At 47.5% G+C, this 13,249-nt stretch overlaps 1 protein-coding gene across 3 annotated transcripts in view; it reads right to left on the bottom strand.

Moving 5' to 3' along the window:
* The window catches only part of TRIQK (triple QxxK/R motif containing), a 124,276-nt gene that overhangs the window by 110,117 nt on the left and 910 nt on the right, over positions 1 to 13,249 (bottom strand). Inside the window, exon 1 of one of the 3 annotated variants that reach the window (XM_081070955.1) lies at positions 11,169 to 11,318. The exons of the other annotated variants lie outside the window; for them this stretch is intronic. Coding sequence (XP_080927081.1) covers positions 11,169 to 11,312 — 144 coding nt within the window. The 5' untranslated portion in view covers positions 11,313 to 11,318. Of the gene's footprint in view, positions 1 to 11,168; positions 11,319 to 13,249 lie in introns of those variants that run through there. 3 annotated transcript variants of the gene reach the window in all.

Genomic DNA, 13,249 nt, shown 5'->3' with positions numbered 1-13,249 from the left:
ATATTTGAATACTTTAATATTCAAAGTATATTAAAAAATGTTCTTTGGATTAAACCATCTTCCTTTTGTCTTTGCCAAAATTTTAAGATGTGCAATCTAATTGGTCTGCTATTTTTGCAACTGTGTCACTACATAATACTATTATAAAATAACTAAACTATTTTATTCATGAGGTCACTCTCTATGTTCAGTGGCTTGAAAGCCATGAAATTGATAAGATCCTCTCATTTATGGAACTGCCTGCACCCTCTGATTAACAAAACAGTTTCTTAAACCTCTAAGTACAGAGTACTATCTTTCTATTGGTTGTTTAACATTTCAAAAGTAAGAGGTAAGCTAAGAAATCATCTTTTCTTTTTCATGAAAACATATATCTATCACACTGTATTGTTGCAAAGATAATTAACATTTCTACCATATAAGAAAGGATTGGATTAAATGTATGCAATAGATATAAAAAGATTTGCTTCTAGACAGTATGATCCTTACCTGTTAAGTAAGAAATGTCCTGAATCTCAAATATGATAAAATATTTATCACGCTTTTCCATTAATAACATTTTAGTCATTCTGGGAGAATACCAAAAAAAAAAATATTCTAAGTAGTATTTTTATTAAACCTTCATACTTAAGAGCCAAATCTATTGATATCAAAAACATGGATACATAGGAACAAAGACTAGGGGCAAATCTGGCCCAGCCTCATGTTTCTACATGAAGGAACTTCCACTGGAACAGTGGTACTCAATGGAGATGTTTGGGGCATTGAACTGGCAAGTGGGGGAAGGAAATTCTTCACTGAGCTGGTAGATCTCTACATTACACAATATTCAGCATCCCTAAACTTTAGAGACCCAAAGCCAGTAGATTTTAAAGACATTGTAATAATTTAAAATCACCTCCATATACAAGGTCTGACAATTAAGTTCACGAACTCATCCTATAAAAAGTGTTACATACCTCATTGCTGAATATCACTACAGTCACCTTCAAAGTACTCCCCTTGGGAAGCTATGCACTGATGCCAGCACCTAGTATACCCTTCAAAACCATTTTGGAACTCTTTCTCTGGAATGGCCATCAGAGCTGTCACTAGATTACCCTTGATATCATTAAAATGTCTTCCTTTCAATATTTCCTTTATCTTCCAGTAAAGAAAGAAGCCATTGGGGGGCCAGATCAGGTGAGTAGGGAGAGTGTTCCAATACAGTTATTTGTTTACTTGCTAAAACTCCCTCACAGACAGTCCTCTGTGAGCACAGACAGTCCTCTGTGAGCTGGTGCAGCATTATCGTGATGAAAGGGCCATGAACTGTTGGCAAAAAGTTCAGGTCGTCTAACTTTTTTCACGCAGCCTTTTCAGCACTTCCAAATAGTAAATTGAGTTAGCTATTTGTCCAGTTGGTACAAATTCATAATGAATCATCTTTCTGATATCAAAAAAGGTTAGCAACATCCATGCAACAAGTTTGTGAACTTAATTGTCACACTTCCTATGTCAAATGGCCCAGAGGCAACAGGCAGGATTGAAAAACAAAGCACCAGGTTAACAGCCCTGACCTCCCACTCCTTATTCATAGCTTCCCAATAGGGGAATTATCTGATCTGTGGCAAAAATCCATTCATCTATATCACTTTAATGGGTAGAGATAACCAATTATAAGCCTGTAAACACTAAAGGTTTGCCTTCTTTTACTTCACTCTCTGCCTTGGACCATTCAGAGCAATAACTCTAGGTAAGTGTATCTGTTTTGCACACTGAAATTTTCTCTCAATTGGACTAAAGTCTAGGTTCTGAGAAAGGATGTGCTGTAAGAGACTGTTAGCCTGAGAACTGCTATCTTAAGGTCAGGGTTAATGGCCCCTGGCTTGAAACACAACCTAAGTGTAAACACAACCTGACTGTAAATTCCAAGATGTGGGCAGTGACAGCGAGGAGACAAGCGGCCCTGTAGCTTATCTTATACTCTTTGAAGCTGTGTAAATCCTGTAGTTTATCTTATACTCCTTAAAGCTGTGTAAGTCCTGTAGTTAATTGCTGTGTGCCTTTACGTCCTGCAGTATATCACATACTCCTTAAAGCTGTGTAAGTCCTGTAGTTTAATTACTCTGTGCCTTGAAGATGCTATATAAACCCTGGGTTTTTAGTGTTTAGGGTCCTTGTTGAAACCCTCTGTGTCGGGCAGATACTCGGACCCCAGCTAGCTGGAAATAAACCTCGCTGTGTGACTTGCATTATCGTGTGACTTCTGTTCACTTGAGGAGGGGTTGACTCCGGACCCTAACATTTGGGGGCTCGTCCGGGATCTTAGGACCCTACCTCAGGGGAACAGGACTCCCGATACCGAGGTTTATTCTGGAACCGCGGTAGGAGGTTTGGCCACCTCCAATCAGGGAAGGGCTGAAACAGGCCCTCGGCCGGAGAGACTGAAACAGGTCTCTGCCCGGTCATCAGGGAAGGGCTGAAACAGGCCCTCGGCCGGAGAGACTGAAACAGGTCTCTGCCCGGTCCCAATTGAGAATTCTCACGGGAAGGAAGGAGCGGTTACGACCCTGGAGCTTCCATTACTAGAAGTCGTGGGAGACGTCCCCGACGAGAAGGTGGCTCAGCGACGTCCGCAGTGGACACCGTTTGGACGAGCCCCCCTGGGTAAGGATCCTGAGTGTGGTGTGACTGGTGTGATTGAAACGGCGCCTGTGAATGTGGTGTGGTTGACCGGCCGGTGGGTATTGAAAAGTCCCGTGCGAAGTTGTGTATTTGCTGGTACTGTGTCTTTCGTCCTTTCCTTTGCCTTTTCTTGGTTTCTCTTTGTGACCGTTATGGGACAGGCTCAGGTAACACCTAAGACCCTGCTCCTGAGCCACTTTCCTGAAATCCGCGCCAAGGCTCGTAATAATGGCATGGAAGTGAAGAAAGGTAAGCTTGACACCTTCTGCTCTGCAGAATGGCCTACTTTTAATGTGGGCTGGCCTCCCCAGGGGACTTTTTCCCTAGGCATTATTAAGAAGGTCCGAGATATTGTTAATCGGCGCCATCCGGACCAATATCCCTATATCTTGATGTGGCAAGCCTTAGTAGAGAGTCCTCCCTCCTGGCTTAAACCCTTTATCCCCGAAAAGCCGGAAGATCCCCCTAAGGTCCTGACCGTTTCGGGACCCTCCCGCCAGCCAGCAGTGCCCATGGCCGGCCCGAAACCCCCGGAGAAGCCGACCCAAAGACCCATCCTGCAGGAAGGGTCAAGCATATATCCCTCCCTGATAGACTTAGATTTTGAAGGGACTCCCCCTCCCTACGCGCCTATGGCGCCACTCCAGCCTGAGGCGGTTGCCCCTCCCGCATCTGCTCACTCCACCACCTCCCCCCCAGCTCCGGCCCCAGCTCCCCCTCCCCCAGCTCCGTCCCCAGCTCCCCCTCCCCCAGCTCCGGCTCCAGCTCCCCCTCCCCCAGCTCCCTCTGCCCCAACCCAGGGACCAGCGAGGGGATTGAGGTCCCGCAGACACCGGGAAGAGACCCCAGAGGAGGAACCGTCTTCCTCCACCTCCGCTGAGGCACCGATTCTCCCCGTGCGAGCCCCAGGAGGGGCTGGTTCAAATGGGGAGCGAGCCTACCAGTATTGGCCCTTTTCAAGCAGTGATCTGTACAATTGGAAGGCCCAAAACGCCCCTTTTTCTGAGGATCCGAAAGGCCTAACTGACCTGTTCGAGTCTGTTATGTACACACATAGCCCGACTTGGGATGACTGCCAACAGCTTCTTAAGACTTTATTCACCACTGAAGAGCGCGAGCGGATCCTCACCGAGGCCAGAAAAAATGTCCCTGGCGACAACGGGCAGCCAACGACCTTGCCGAACCTGATCGAGGAGCGTTTTCCCCTGAATAGACCGGATTGGGACTTTGGGAACGCAGAAGGTAGGGAGCGTCTCCGAGTCTACCGCCAGACTCTTATGGCAGGTCTCCGAGCGGCGGCACGCCGCCCCACCAATTTTGCCAGGGTAAAAGCTATAATGCAAGGGGAAAATGAAAGCCCGGCCGTGTTTTTAGAACGCCTCTATGATGCTTATAGACAGTACACCCCGTTGGACCCCCTGGCAGAGGAAAACCAGTCGGCTGTAATTATGTCCTTTATAAACCAGGCTGCCCCAGACATTAGGAAAACATTGTACAAACAGGAGGGACTGGGAGAGATGTCCATTCGGGATTTGATGAAAGTAGCAGAGAGAGTCTTCAACACTCGAGAGACTCCCGAGGAAAGGGAGGATAGAATTAGGAAAGAAAATCAGGAGTTGCAGGAACGGATTAGGAAGGAAGACAGAGAGCATCAGAGTAGGGAAAACAGGAGGCAGCAGAGGGAGATGGCCAAGATCTTATTGGCAGGCGTGCAAGGCACAGTTGGGGCGGGACCGGGCCTAGCCGGACCAGCCCGACCGTGGAGATCGCGGCCCCAACTGGATAGGGGGCAGTGTGCATACTGCAAAGAATATGGACATTGGAAGAGGGAGTGCCCCAAGCGCCAAGGCCAGACCGGGCAAGGCACACGGGTTCTGCTGCCGGGAATGGACAGTGACTAGGGGGGACGGGACTCGGATCCCCTCCCCGAGTCTTGGGTAACTGCGTATGTGGAGGGGAAGCCAGTGGGATTCATGGTAGACACTGGAGCCCAGTATTCAGTTTTGAACAAGCCTACAGAGCCCTTATCTAAGAAAACCAGTTTGGTGCAAGGGGCAACTGGGTCTAAGGCTTATCGGTGGACCAGTAGGCGCCAAGTGGACTTAGGCCGCCACCAAGTGACCCACTCCTTCCTAGTTATTCCTGAATGCCCTGCCCCTTTGTTGGGGCGCGATCTCCTGACCAAGATCAGGGCCCAGATCCACTTTGAGCCAGATGGCATCAAGGTATTGGATGGCCAGGGACAGCCCCTCCATATTTTGACCCTGTCTCTTGCAGATGAGCATCGCCTGTTCACTCTGCAGGACAACCCCTCCTACTCTCCCTTTACAGAATGGCCCTGTGACATGGAATATTGGCTTAAAATGTACCCTCAGGCATGGGCGGAGATAGCGGGTGTGGGACAGGCGGCCCACCGAGCACCAGTAGTGGTCGAACTTAGAGCCTCGGCCCAGCCTATCCGGATCCGCCAGTACCCCATGTCCACCGAGGCGCGGATAGGGATTGCCCCACATATTAACCGTCTACTGAAAGCAGGAATACTGAGACCTTGCCATTCTGCCTGGAACACCCCACTTCTCCCCGTAAAGAAACCGGGGGGGAAAGATTATAGGCCAGTCCAGGACTTGAGGGAAGTGAATAAGAGGGTCGAAGACATCCACCCTACGGTCCCCAACCCTTATACTTTGCTAAGTCACTTACCCCCTTCACATGTTTGGTACACTACCTTAGACCTGAAGGATGCATTTTTTAGCATTGCCCTGGCACTCAGCAGTCAACACATTTTTGCCTTCGAATGGCATGATGGCAATAAGGGAACCCCCGGGCAGCTGACCTGGACTAGACTACCACAAGGCTTCAAAAACTCTCCTACTCTGTTTAATGAAGCCCTGACTCAGGATTTGGACTCGTTCCGCCGGAGCTATGATTCAGTTACGCTCCTGCAGTATGTAGATGATTTGCTCCTGCCAGCCCCCTCCGAAGCCGAGTGCCGACGGGCCACTGGAGACCTCCTCCAGGAGCTGGGGCAGTTGGGCTATCGGGTCAGTGCAAAGAAGGCTCAAATATGCAGGCAAACAGTCACCTACCTGGGATATAAGCTGAAAGAGGGAACCAGATGGCTGACAGAGGCCATGAAAGAGACTATTCTTAGACTTCCAGTCCCGACCTCCGCCAGAGAGGTCCGTGAGTTTTTAGGAACGACAGGCTACTGCCGGCTGTGGATTCTGGGGTATGCTGAAATAGCAAAGCCTCTGTATGAGGCAACCAAGGATAAGGTCTCTTGGGCCTGGGGGCCAGACCAACAGAAGGCCTATGACGAACTCAAGGTCACTCTCTTGAGAGCCCCGGCCCTGGCATTGCCAGACCCCCTGAAGCCTTTTACTCTCTGTTGATGAAAAAAGGGGAATAGCGAAAGGGGTGCTAATGCAGCGTCTGGGGCCCTGGAAACGTCCGGTTGCCTATTTATCCAAGAAGCTAGATCCAGTTGCAGCAGGATGGCCCCCGTGCCTAAGGATAATCGCGGCAGTAGCCCTAATGGTGAAGGATGCAGATAAACTCACTTTCGGGCAACATTTGAAGGTGGTGACCCCCATGCGATCGAGGGGGTCCTGAAACATCCCCCTGGTAAGTGGATGACCAATGCTCGCCTAACCCATTACCAAGGTCTCTTGCTAGATGCGCCCCGAATCATCTTCGCTGAACCCACTGCTTTGAATCCAGCCACCCTGCTGCCGACCCCGGACTTGGAAGCTGCCTTGCATGATTGCCAAGAAGTCATGGCAAGAGTCACCCAGGTGCGCCCCGACCTCCAGGACACCGCACTTCCCAACAGTGAATTGGTATGGTACACTGATGGAAGCAGCTTCATTATAGATGGTGTGCGGAGGGCAGGCGCAGCAGTAGTAGACCAAGGCGGGAACATCATTTGGAGTGCCTCGCTTCCCCCGGGGACCTCAGCCCAGAAGGCAGAGCTGATCGCGTTGGCGGAAGCGCTGGAACGGGCTGAGGGGAGACGAGTGACTGTCTACACCGATAGCCGCTATGCTTTCGGCACTGTCCATGTGCACGGTGCTATCTACCGGGAGAGAGGCTTTGTTACAGCGGAAGGAAAGGTTCTGCGCAATCTCCCGGAGGTGCAGAGACTGCTGATAGCCGTGCAAATGCCCCGGGCAGTTGCTGTTGTCCACGTCTCCGGGCACCAGTCTGCCCGGACCCTGGAAGCTGAAGGAAACCGGCGAGCGGATGAAGCGGCCAAAGCAGCGGCAGTAGCTTCATCATCAGCTTTAGCACTCACCCTGCCTGCACCTGAGCTCCCGCGCCTGCCCCCGCGACCTGACTACACTCCGGAAGACCTGCGATGGATCCAGAGCCACCACTGCCCGGAGTCTGATCGCCATGGGTGGCATCGGGATGAAGAGGGAAGATTGATACTGCCGGCACAGCTAGGACTGTTTTTCCTTTCCAACCTGCACCAAGCCACCCACTTGGGAAAGAAAAAGTTGCTGACAATTCTTGAGTCTGCCCGCCTCCGTTTTCCTCGACAAGCAGCTCAGATCCAAGAGATCGTAGATCAGTGCGTTGGGTGCCAGGCCATGAAACCCAGTAGGAAAGGACCCCTACATACAGGTACAAGGGTACGGGGGAGAGCGCCGGGACGGAATTGGGAAGTGGATTTTACTGAGGTAAAGCCTGGGAGGTGTGGGTACAAGTACTTGCTAGTCATGGTTGACACATTTTCAGGCTGGGTGGAAGCCTTCCCCACGAAACGGGAGACTGCCCAGGTTGTTGCTAAGGCGTTGCTAGAGGAAATTATTCCCAGATATGGAGTCCCCGAGGTTTTAGGCTCCGACAACGGCCCAGCTTTCATCAGTAATGTCCTACAGGGACTGGCCCGAGCGATAGGGACCAATTGGAAGTTACATTGTGAATATAATCCCCAGAGCTCAGGGCAGGTAGAGAGAATGAATCGGACCCTGAAGGAGACCTTATCCAAACTAGCCATTGAGACTGGCGGGGACTGGGTGACCCTCCTACCCTATGCCATCTTCCGGGTTCGGAACTCACCATATGTACATGGGTTGACACCTTTTGAAATTCTGTATGGGGCACCGCCTCCCATTATTGTTCGTACTCTTCCAGATCATGACCCTAAGGTGGCCCCAAGTTATCTGGCCAGTTTAAAGGCCCTGCAGGGGGTCCAGCATGAGATTTGGCCCCTAGTGCATTCCCTGTATGAAATTAAAGACGCACCGCACCCGGAACATGGCATCGTTCCGGGGGATTGGGTATGGGTGAGAAGACACAGGTCCTGGACACTGGAAGAAAGGTGGAAAGGTCCTTATGTGGTTATTCTGGTTACTCCCACCGCCTTAAAGGTTGACGGCATCGGGCCTTGGGTCCATCACTCTCACGTACGCCGAGCCAACCAGCTGGAGAAGACACAAGCTGAGGAGTGGACCGTGCGGCGACACCCTGACAACCCTCTAAAGCTGCAGCTCTCTCGACCTCGGGGAAGCGCCAAGCCCCTTGCCTCAGCCGACGATGGAATGGCTGCTAGCCCTAACTCTGCTCAACATCTGGGAGAGGAGCCACGCAGGGATCAACCCTCACCAACCCCATAAGCTAACATGGACCCTAACGGACGGACAAACCCACACAACCCTTAATAGCACTACACATATTGCCCCAGTCAATACGTGGTGGCCAGACTTGTTTTTCGACCTGCGTGACATTTTTGGCACCAAACGTGGACGGCAGTATGACTACTCAGTCATGTCCAAGAGGGCCGTAATCGACACCTCTCAAGGACATAGTGCGCAAGGGTTTTGGGCTTGCCCAGGGAACTTAAGAAACAATTGGAAAACCTGTGGCGGCCCAGACCGCTACTATTGTAGTAGTTGGAGTTGTGTCACCTCCAATGACGGGCCCCAACGGTGGGACGTAGAGAACAGGGATCTAGTCAAATTCTCCTTTAGGGACCCCCACAACCGGGTACCCCAGGTACGTGTCCAATTTAACCAAGACGCGGCACGAAAAGAGCGTGGTTGGTTATCAGGATTAACTTGGGGGTTCCAATTATATACAGGCCGTTGGGCATGGGCAGGCCCTCATCCCGGCGGTCTTCTAACTATTCGACTATCGGTCGAAACAATCAACACTCAGGTAGGTCCAAACAAGGTACTGGCCCCTCTCGTCCCTACCAAGAACCCAGGTATATCAAGGGATAAGGACACCGCAGGAGGGATCGCGGGACCCCAGCCAAAGACCTCTGTAACTCCTTCGACACCTGCTAAGCAGGCAATCGAAGACTCCTTGCGGAAGCTGGTGCGCACTGTATATGAGACCTTTAATGCCACCAGTCCTAACCTCACGACCTCCTGTTGGCTGTGCTATGATGTAAGGCCCCCGTTTTATGAGGCAATAGGACTTAACGCCACCTACAACGCCTCTAACAGTAAGAACCCCTCTCAGTGTTCATGGGGGGGATCGTAAAGTTGGCTTAACCCTGCAACTAGTGAGCGGCAATGGGACCTGTTTAGGGAAAGTGCCCCAAGCTAAACAAAGTTTATGTGCCTCCATGAACAGCTCCCCTAGTTGGGAATGTGACACTAAGTGGTTAATCCCCAGAACTGATGGATGGTGGATATGTTCAAAGACTGGCCTCACCCCGTGCCTATCTACTTCGGTCTTTAATGCCACCGATGAATTCTGTGTCCTAGTAACTGTGTTGCCCCGCATCCTCTATCACCCTGAGGAAAGCATATATTCGCATTGGGATGGTGACACAAGTACGAGAAGTAAGAGAGAGCCCATCACTGCTCTAACCATTGCCACCCTATTCAGCTTGGGGATAGCTGGAGCCGGGACCGGCATAGCTTCCCTGGCCACTCAACAATCAGGAATGACCTCCCTAAGGGCGGCCATAGATGAGGATATAGAAAGACTAGAAACCTCTATTAGTCATTTAGAAAAGTCGCTCACTTCTCTATCTGAGGTTGTACTCCAGAATAGAAGAGGACTTGATTTATTGTTCCTCCAACAAGGGGGACTGTGCGTCGCGCTAGGAGAAGAATGTTGTTTTTATGCTGACCATACTGGTGTAGTAAAGGAATCCATGGCTAAAGTAAGAGAAGGGTTAGCTAAAAGGAAACGGGAAAGAGAAGCTCAAGAAAACTGGTTTGAGGCTTGGTTTAATAGATCCCCCTGGCTCACCACCTTAGTATCTACCTTAGTGGGCCCGATTGTCTTGCTTGTACTCATTTTAACCTTTGGCCCTTGTATATTGAACAAGCTTATTAATTTTGTAAAAGAGCGCATTAATACCGTCCAGCTCATGGTCCTCAGACAACAGTATGAGAGAGTGGCCGCCCCTGAGGACCTCTATGGCTGGCCCGCACATGAGCAAGATTGCTCATTATGAACAACAAACAGGGGGGAAATGTAAGAGACTGTTAGCCTGAGAACTGCTATCTTAAGGTCAGGGTTAACAGCCCCTGGCTTGAAACACAACCTAAGTGTAAACACAACCTGACTGTAAATTCCAAGATGTGGGCAGTGACAGCGAGGAGACAAGCAGCCCTGTAGCTTATCTTATACTCTTTGAAGCTGTGTAAATCCTGTAGTTTATCATATACTCCTTAAAGCTGTGTAAGTCCTGTAGTTAATTGCTGTGTGCCTTTACGTCCTGCAGTATATCACATACTCCTTAAAGCTGTGTAAGTCCTGTAGTTTAATTACTCTGTGCCTTGAAGATGCTATATAAACCCTGGGTTTTTAGTGTTTGGGGTCCTTGTTGAAACCCGCTGTGTCGGGCAGATACTCGGACCCCAGCTAGCTGGAAATAAACCTCGCTGTGTGACTTGCATTATCGTGTGACTTCTGTTCACTTGAGGAGGGGTTGACTCCGGACCCTAACATGTGCAAGTTGGGGGCAGACTCCACCTGTCTGTTTACAAACTCAAGAGTAGGAAAGACCTATTATTTACTGATCCCCTAAAAACTCTAATTTCATTAGAATGTTCTGTGTAATATGTCCTTAATGCAGTTCCTCCACCAGAAATGAAGTGTAAAGAAGGGAATTGTTAAATACTTGTTAAAAACAAGATAACAGGCCCAAAATGGAGTTGCTTACGCTAAGCCCCACTTCACCAAACCAAGACTTAGTTACAATTTCAGCTCTCCCAGAAATGGAATCTTAAACTAATCTATCAGGAATCACCTGATCAGTACTAACTAGTCACATTTTTTGCCTGATAGCCCCCTGCCACCTTTTAAAGGAAAGTAACCTTCCAATAACCAATCTGCTTTTTTGCCAGTATAAATTCCTCATCCCCACTCCCTTCTGCCTATAAAAGTCATTTTGTACAGCTCCTCTGAGTTCCTTTCTATCTGCTAAACTGGGTTGTCATGCAGGGTCTCAGCTCCCGATCCCCGCATAAGAACGCAGGATAGGGTGAGGCCAAAAAGGAACACCAATGGAGCCATAGACAGGGGAGTCATACCACTATATTCTCGCTGGCAGCTGGGTTGGAAACAGACAGCAAACATCCGCCTGCACTCCAACAAGGGGTCTTCCTGTACCCCCGTCTCGCTGGCGGCCAGGCGAGATACAGGAAGTAGGATCCACACGATCTGCAATCCACCATCTGCTTCTTTGCCTGCCAACCAACCAGCCAACACAGCCACGACAGTTATATCAGTGGACAATTAGCTAACTGGTTACAGCTGATGATCAACCAGTCACAGGCGAATGACCATCTACCACCCCAGCCAGCACCTTTCCACGAGGCCAAGAGCCTAGAAACTGCTCTCTGGGATTCTGTCCCCACATGGGTGCTGCCCAATTCAATTTTCATTCAAATAAACCCTCGAAAGTTTTAACATCTTTCAACATACTAAACAGTATGAATAAAATTGTAAGTGTTAAAGAAACAACAGGTGCTCCTATATGCACTTTCTTATGTTTATTACAAAAGCAATATATTTTTCCCTTTTCAAAGTTTTCTTTATCTAATGATAATATCCAGTACTGATGCCCACTTTTATTGATAAAGCTATATAAAGGAAATTGAGCAAAGAAAATAACTCTACTTATAGAATTCTATTTTAATATAGAAATCAGGAAAAAAGCCATAGTGGAACCAAGAACAATATTTTTTACCCACTGGAAATTAAAATGTTTTAAAATATCATTCACTTAAGTTGAAGAAAACAGTTGTAGAAGTTAGGTAATGATATTCCAGTGGCATATACTAAATGTAATCATCTTTTCTTTGTCTAAAATGGAGCTTGATAAAAGAGAAAGTTTATGTGTTTAATGTTTATTTCAAAAATATAATTTAGTATTTCCCATAATATTTGATAAGTTCTCTTTTTACTTGCTTAAATATAGGAATATGCTTTAAGAGAATGGCCAAAGGGCATTTGTAATAAAATAGAGCTTACATGGTTTTGAAAGACAACAACAATTTATTGAGCATTGATAGGTCTTGTTTGTTAAATGTTTAAAAAAGAGAAAAGAAAAAGGATTGGGGGTTGGCTGATGACCACGAATTAACTAAGGTAAGCTACGGTAAAATGCACTCTGGAAGAAAAAAGAAAGACCCCACTATGCTCCCAGTTATAAAGCTTATATATACATAAATTACCCAGTCTCTCTTTGGGGTTAGGCAAGGCTAAAGAGTTGATTTCTTTATTCCTTAAATTGATCGAAAACATGTGTTCTTAATCTAAGGTCCACTCACGCTACCAATTGTTTTTTCTTAGGGGAGAATCAATAGCTTTCCTTGGCTTTTCAAAGTTAACAAAATAGGTCATTCATCATTGGATTATAAAATAATTTTTCCCAATCCTTTCAACATGTGTATATTCTTGAAAAAACCTAATGATGTCAAAGGGGGAAAAAATGTCATGCAAGACATTTCAGGTGCTACCTAACCAGCATTAACACAGAATCAATAATGGAGACATGAGTGAGTTTCTCATTTCTAAATAATCCAAAGATTAAGAAAATTAATTAAAAATAAATTTAAAAAAATATAAGGGAAGTTTGAAAATACTTTAAGCTGAATGATCACAATTATCTGTTTACAAATTCTTATCATGTAGACAAAAGAATTGAAAGTGTAATCGGTAACACTTTACATCTGTGTAGATCATTATTTAAAAAATACTTTCACAATCAATTATTCCTCCTTACTTTTCAGGAACAAAAGGCACATAAAAGTATTCCTACTTTACAGATAACAATTATGAGGTTTATTGCCCAAGGACAAACATCCCCTAATCCTGGCAGTCTCCTGACTTGTAGGCCACGGTTTTTCCCAGTGTTAACAAGCAGTAAAAGCTTCCATCTTGGCAATGTACCTAGCAAACCTAGCAGAAGGAAGTAAAAGCCGACTTTCAGCTCCTTCGTTTTCTCTCTGGAATGTTTATTCGTCTACATCATTTGGGACCAGCTGATACAAGCAGAGTTTAGAAATGGTTATCTGTGGTTACCATGTCATAATTATTAAATATGGGCCAATGAAGGAAAAAGAGGAATTTATACGCTTAGTATTACCGCTCTCCACAGTAAGGACTG

This window comes from Rhinolophus hipposideros (assembly GCF_964194185.1).
Source record: "Rhinolophus hipposideros genome assembly, chromosome: 13".
NCBI classification, from domain to species: Eukaryota; Metazoa; Chordata; class Mammalia; order Chiroptera; family Rhinolophidae; genus Rhinolophus; species Rhinolophus hipposideros.
The sequence above is the reverse complement of the archived record's forward strand: the minus strand, read 5'-3'. Positions and strand labels throughout refer to the sequence as shown.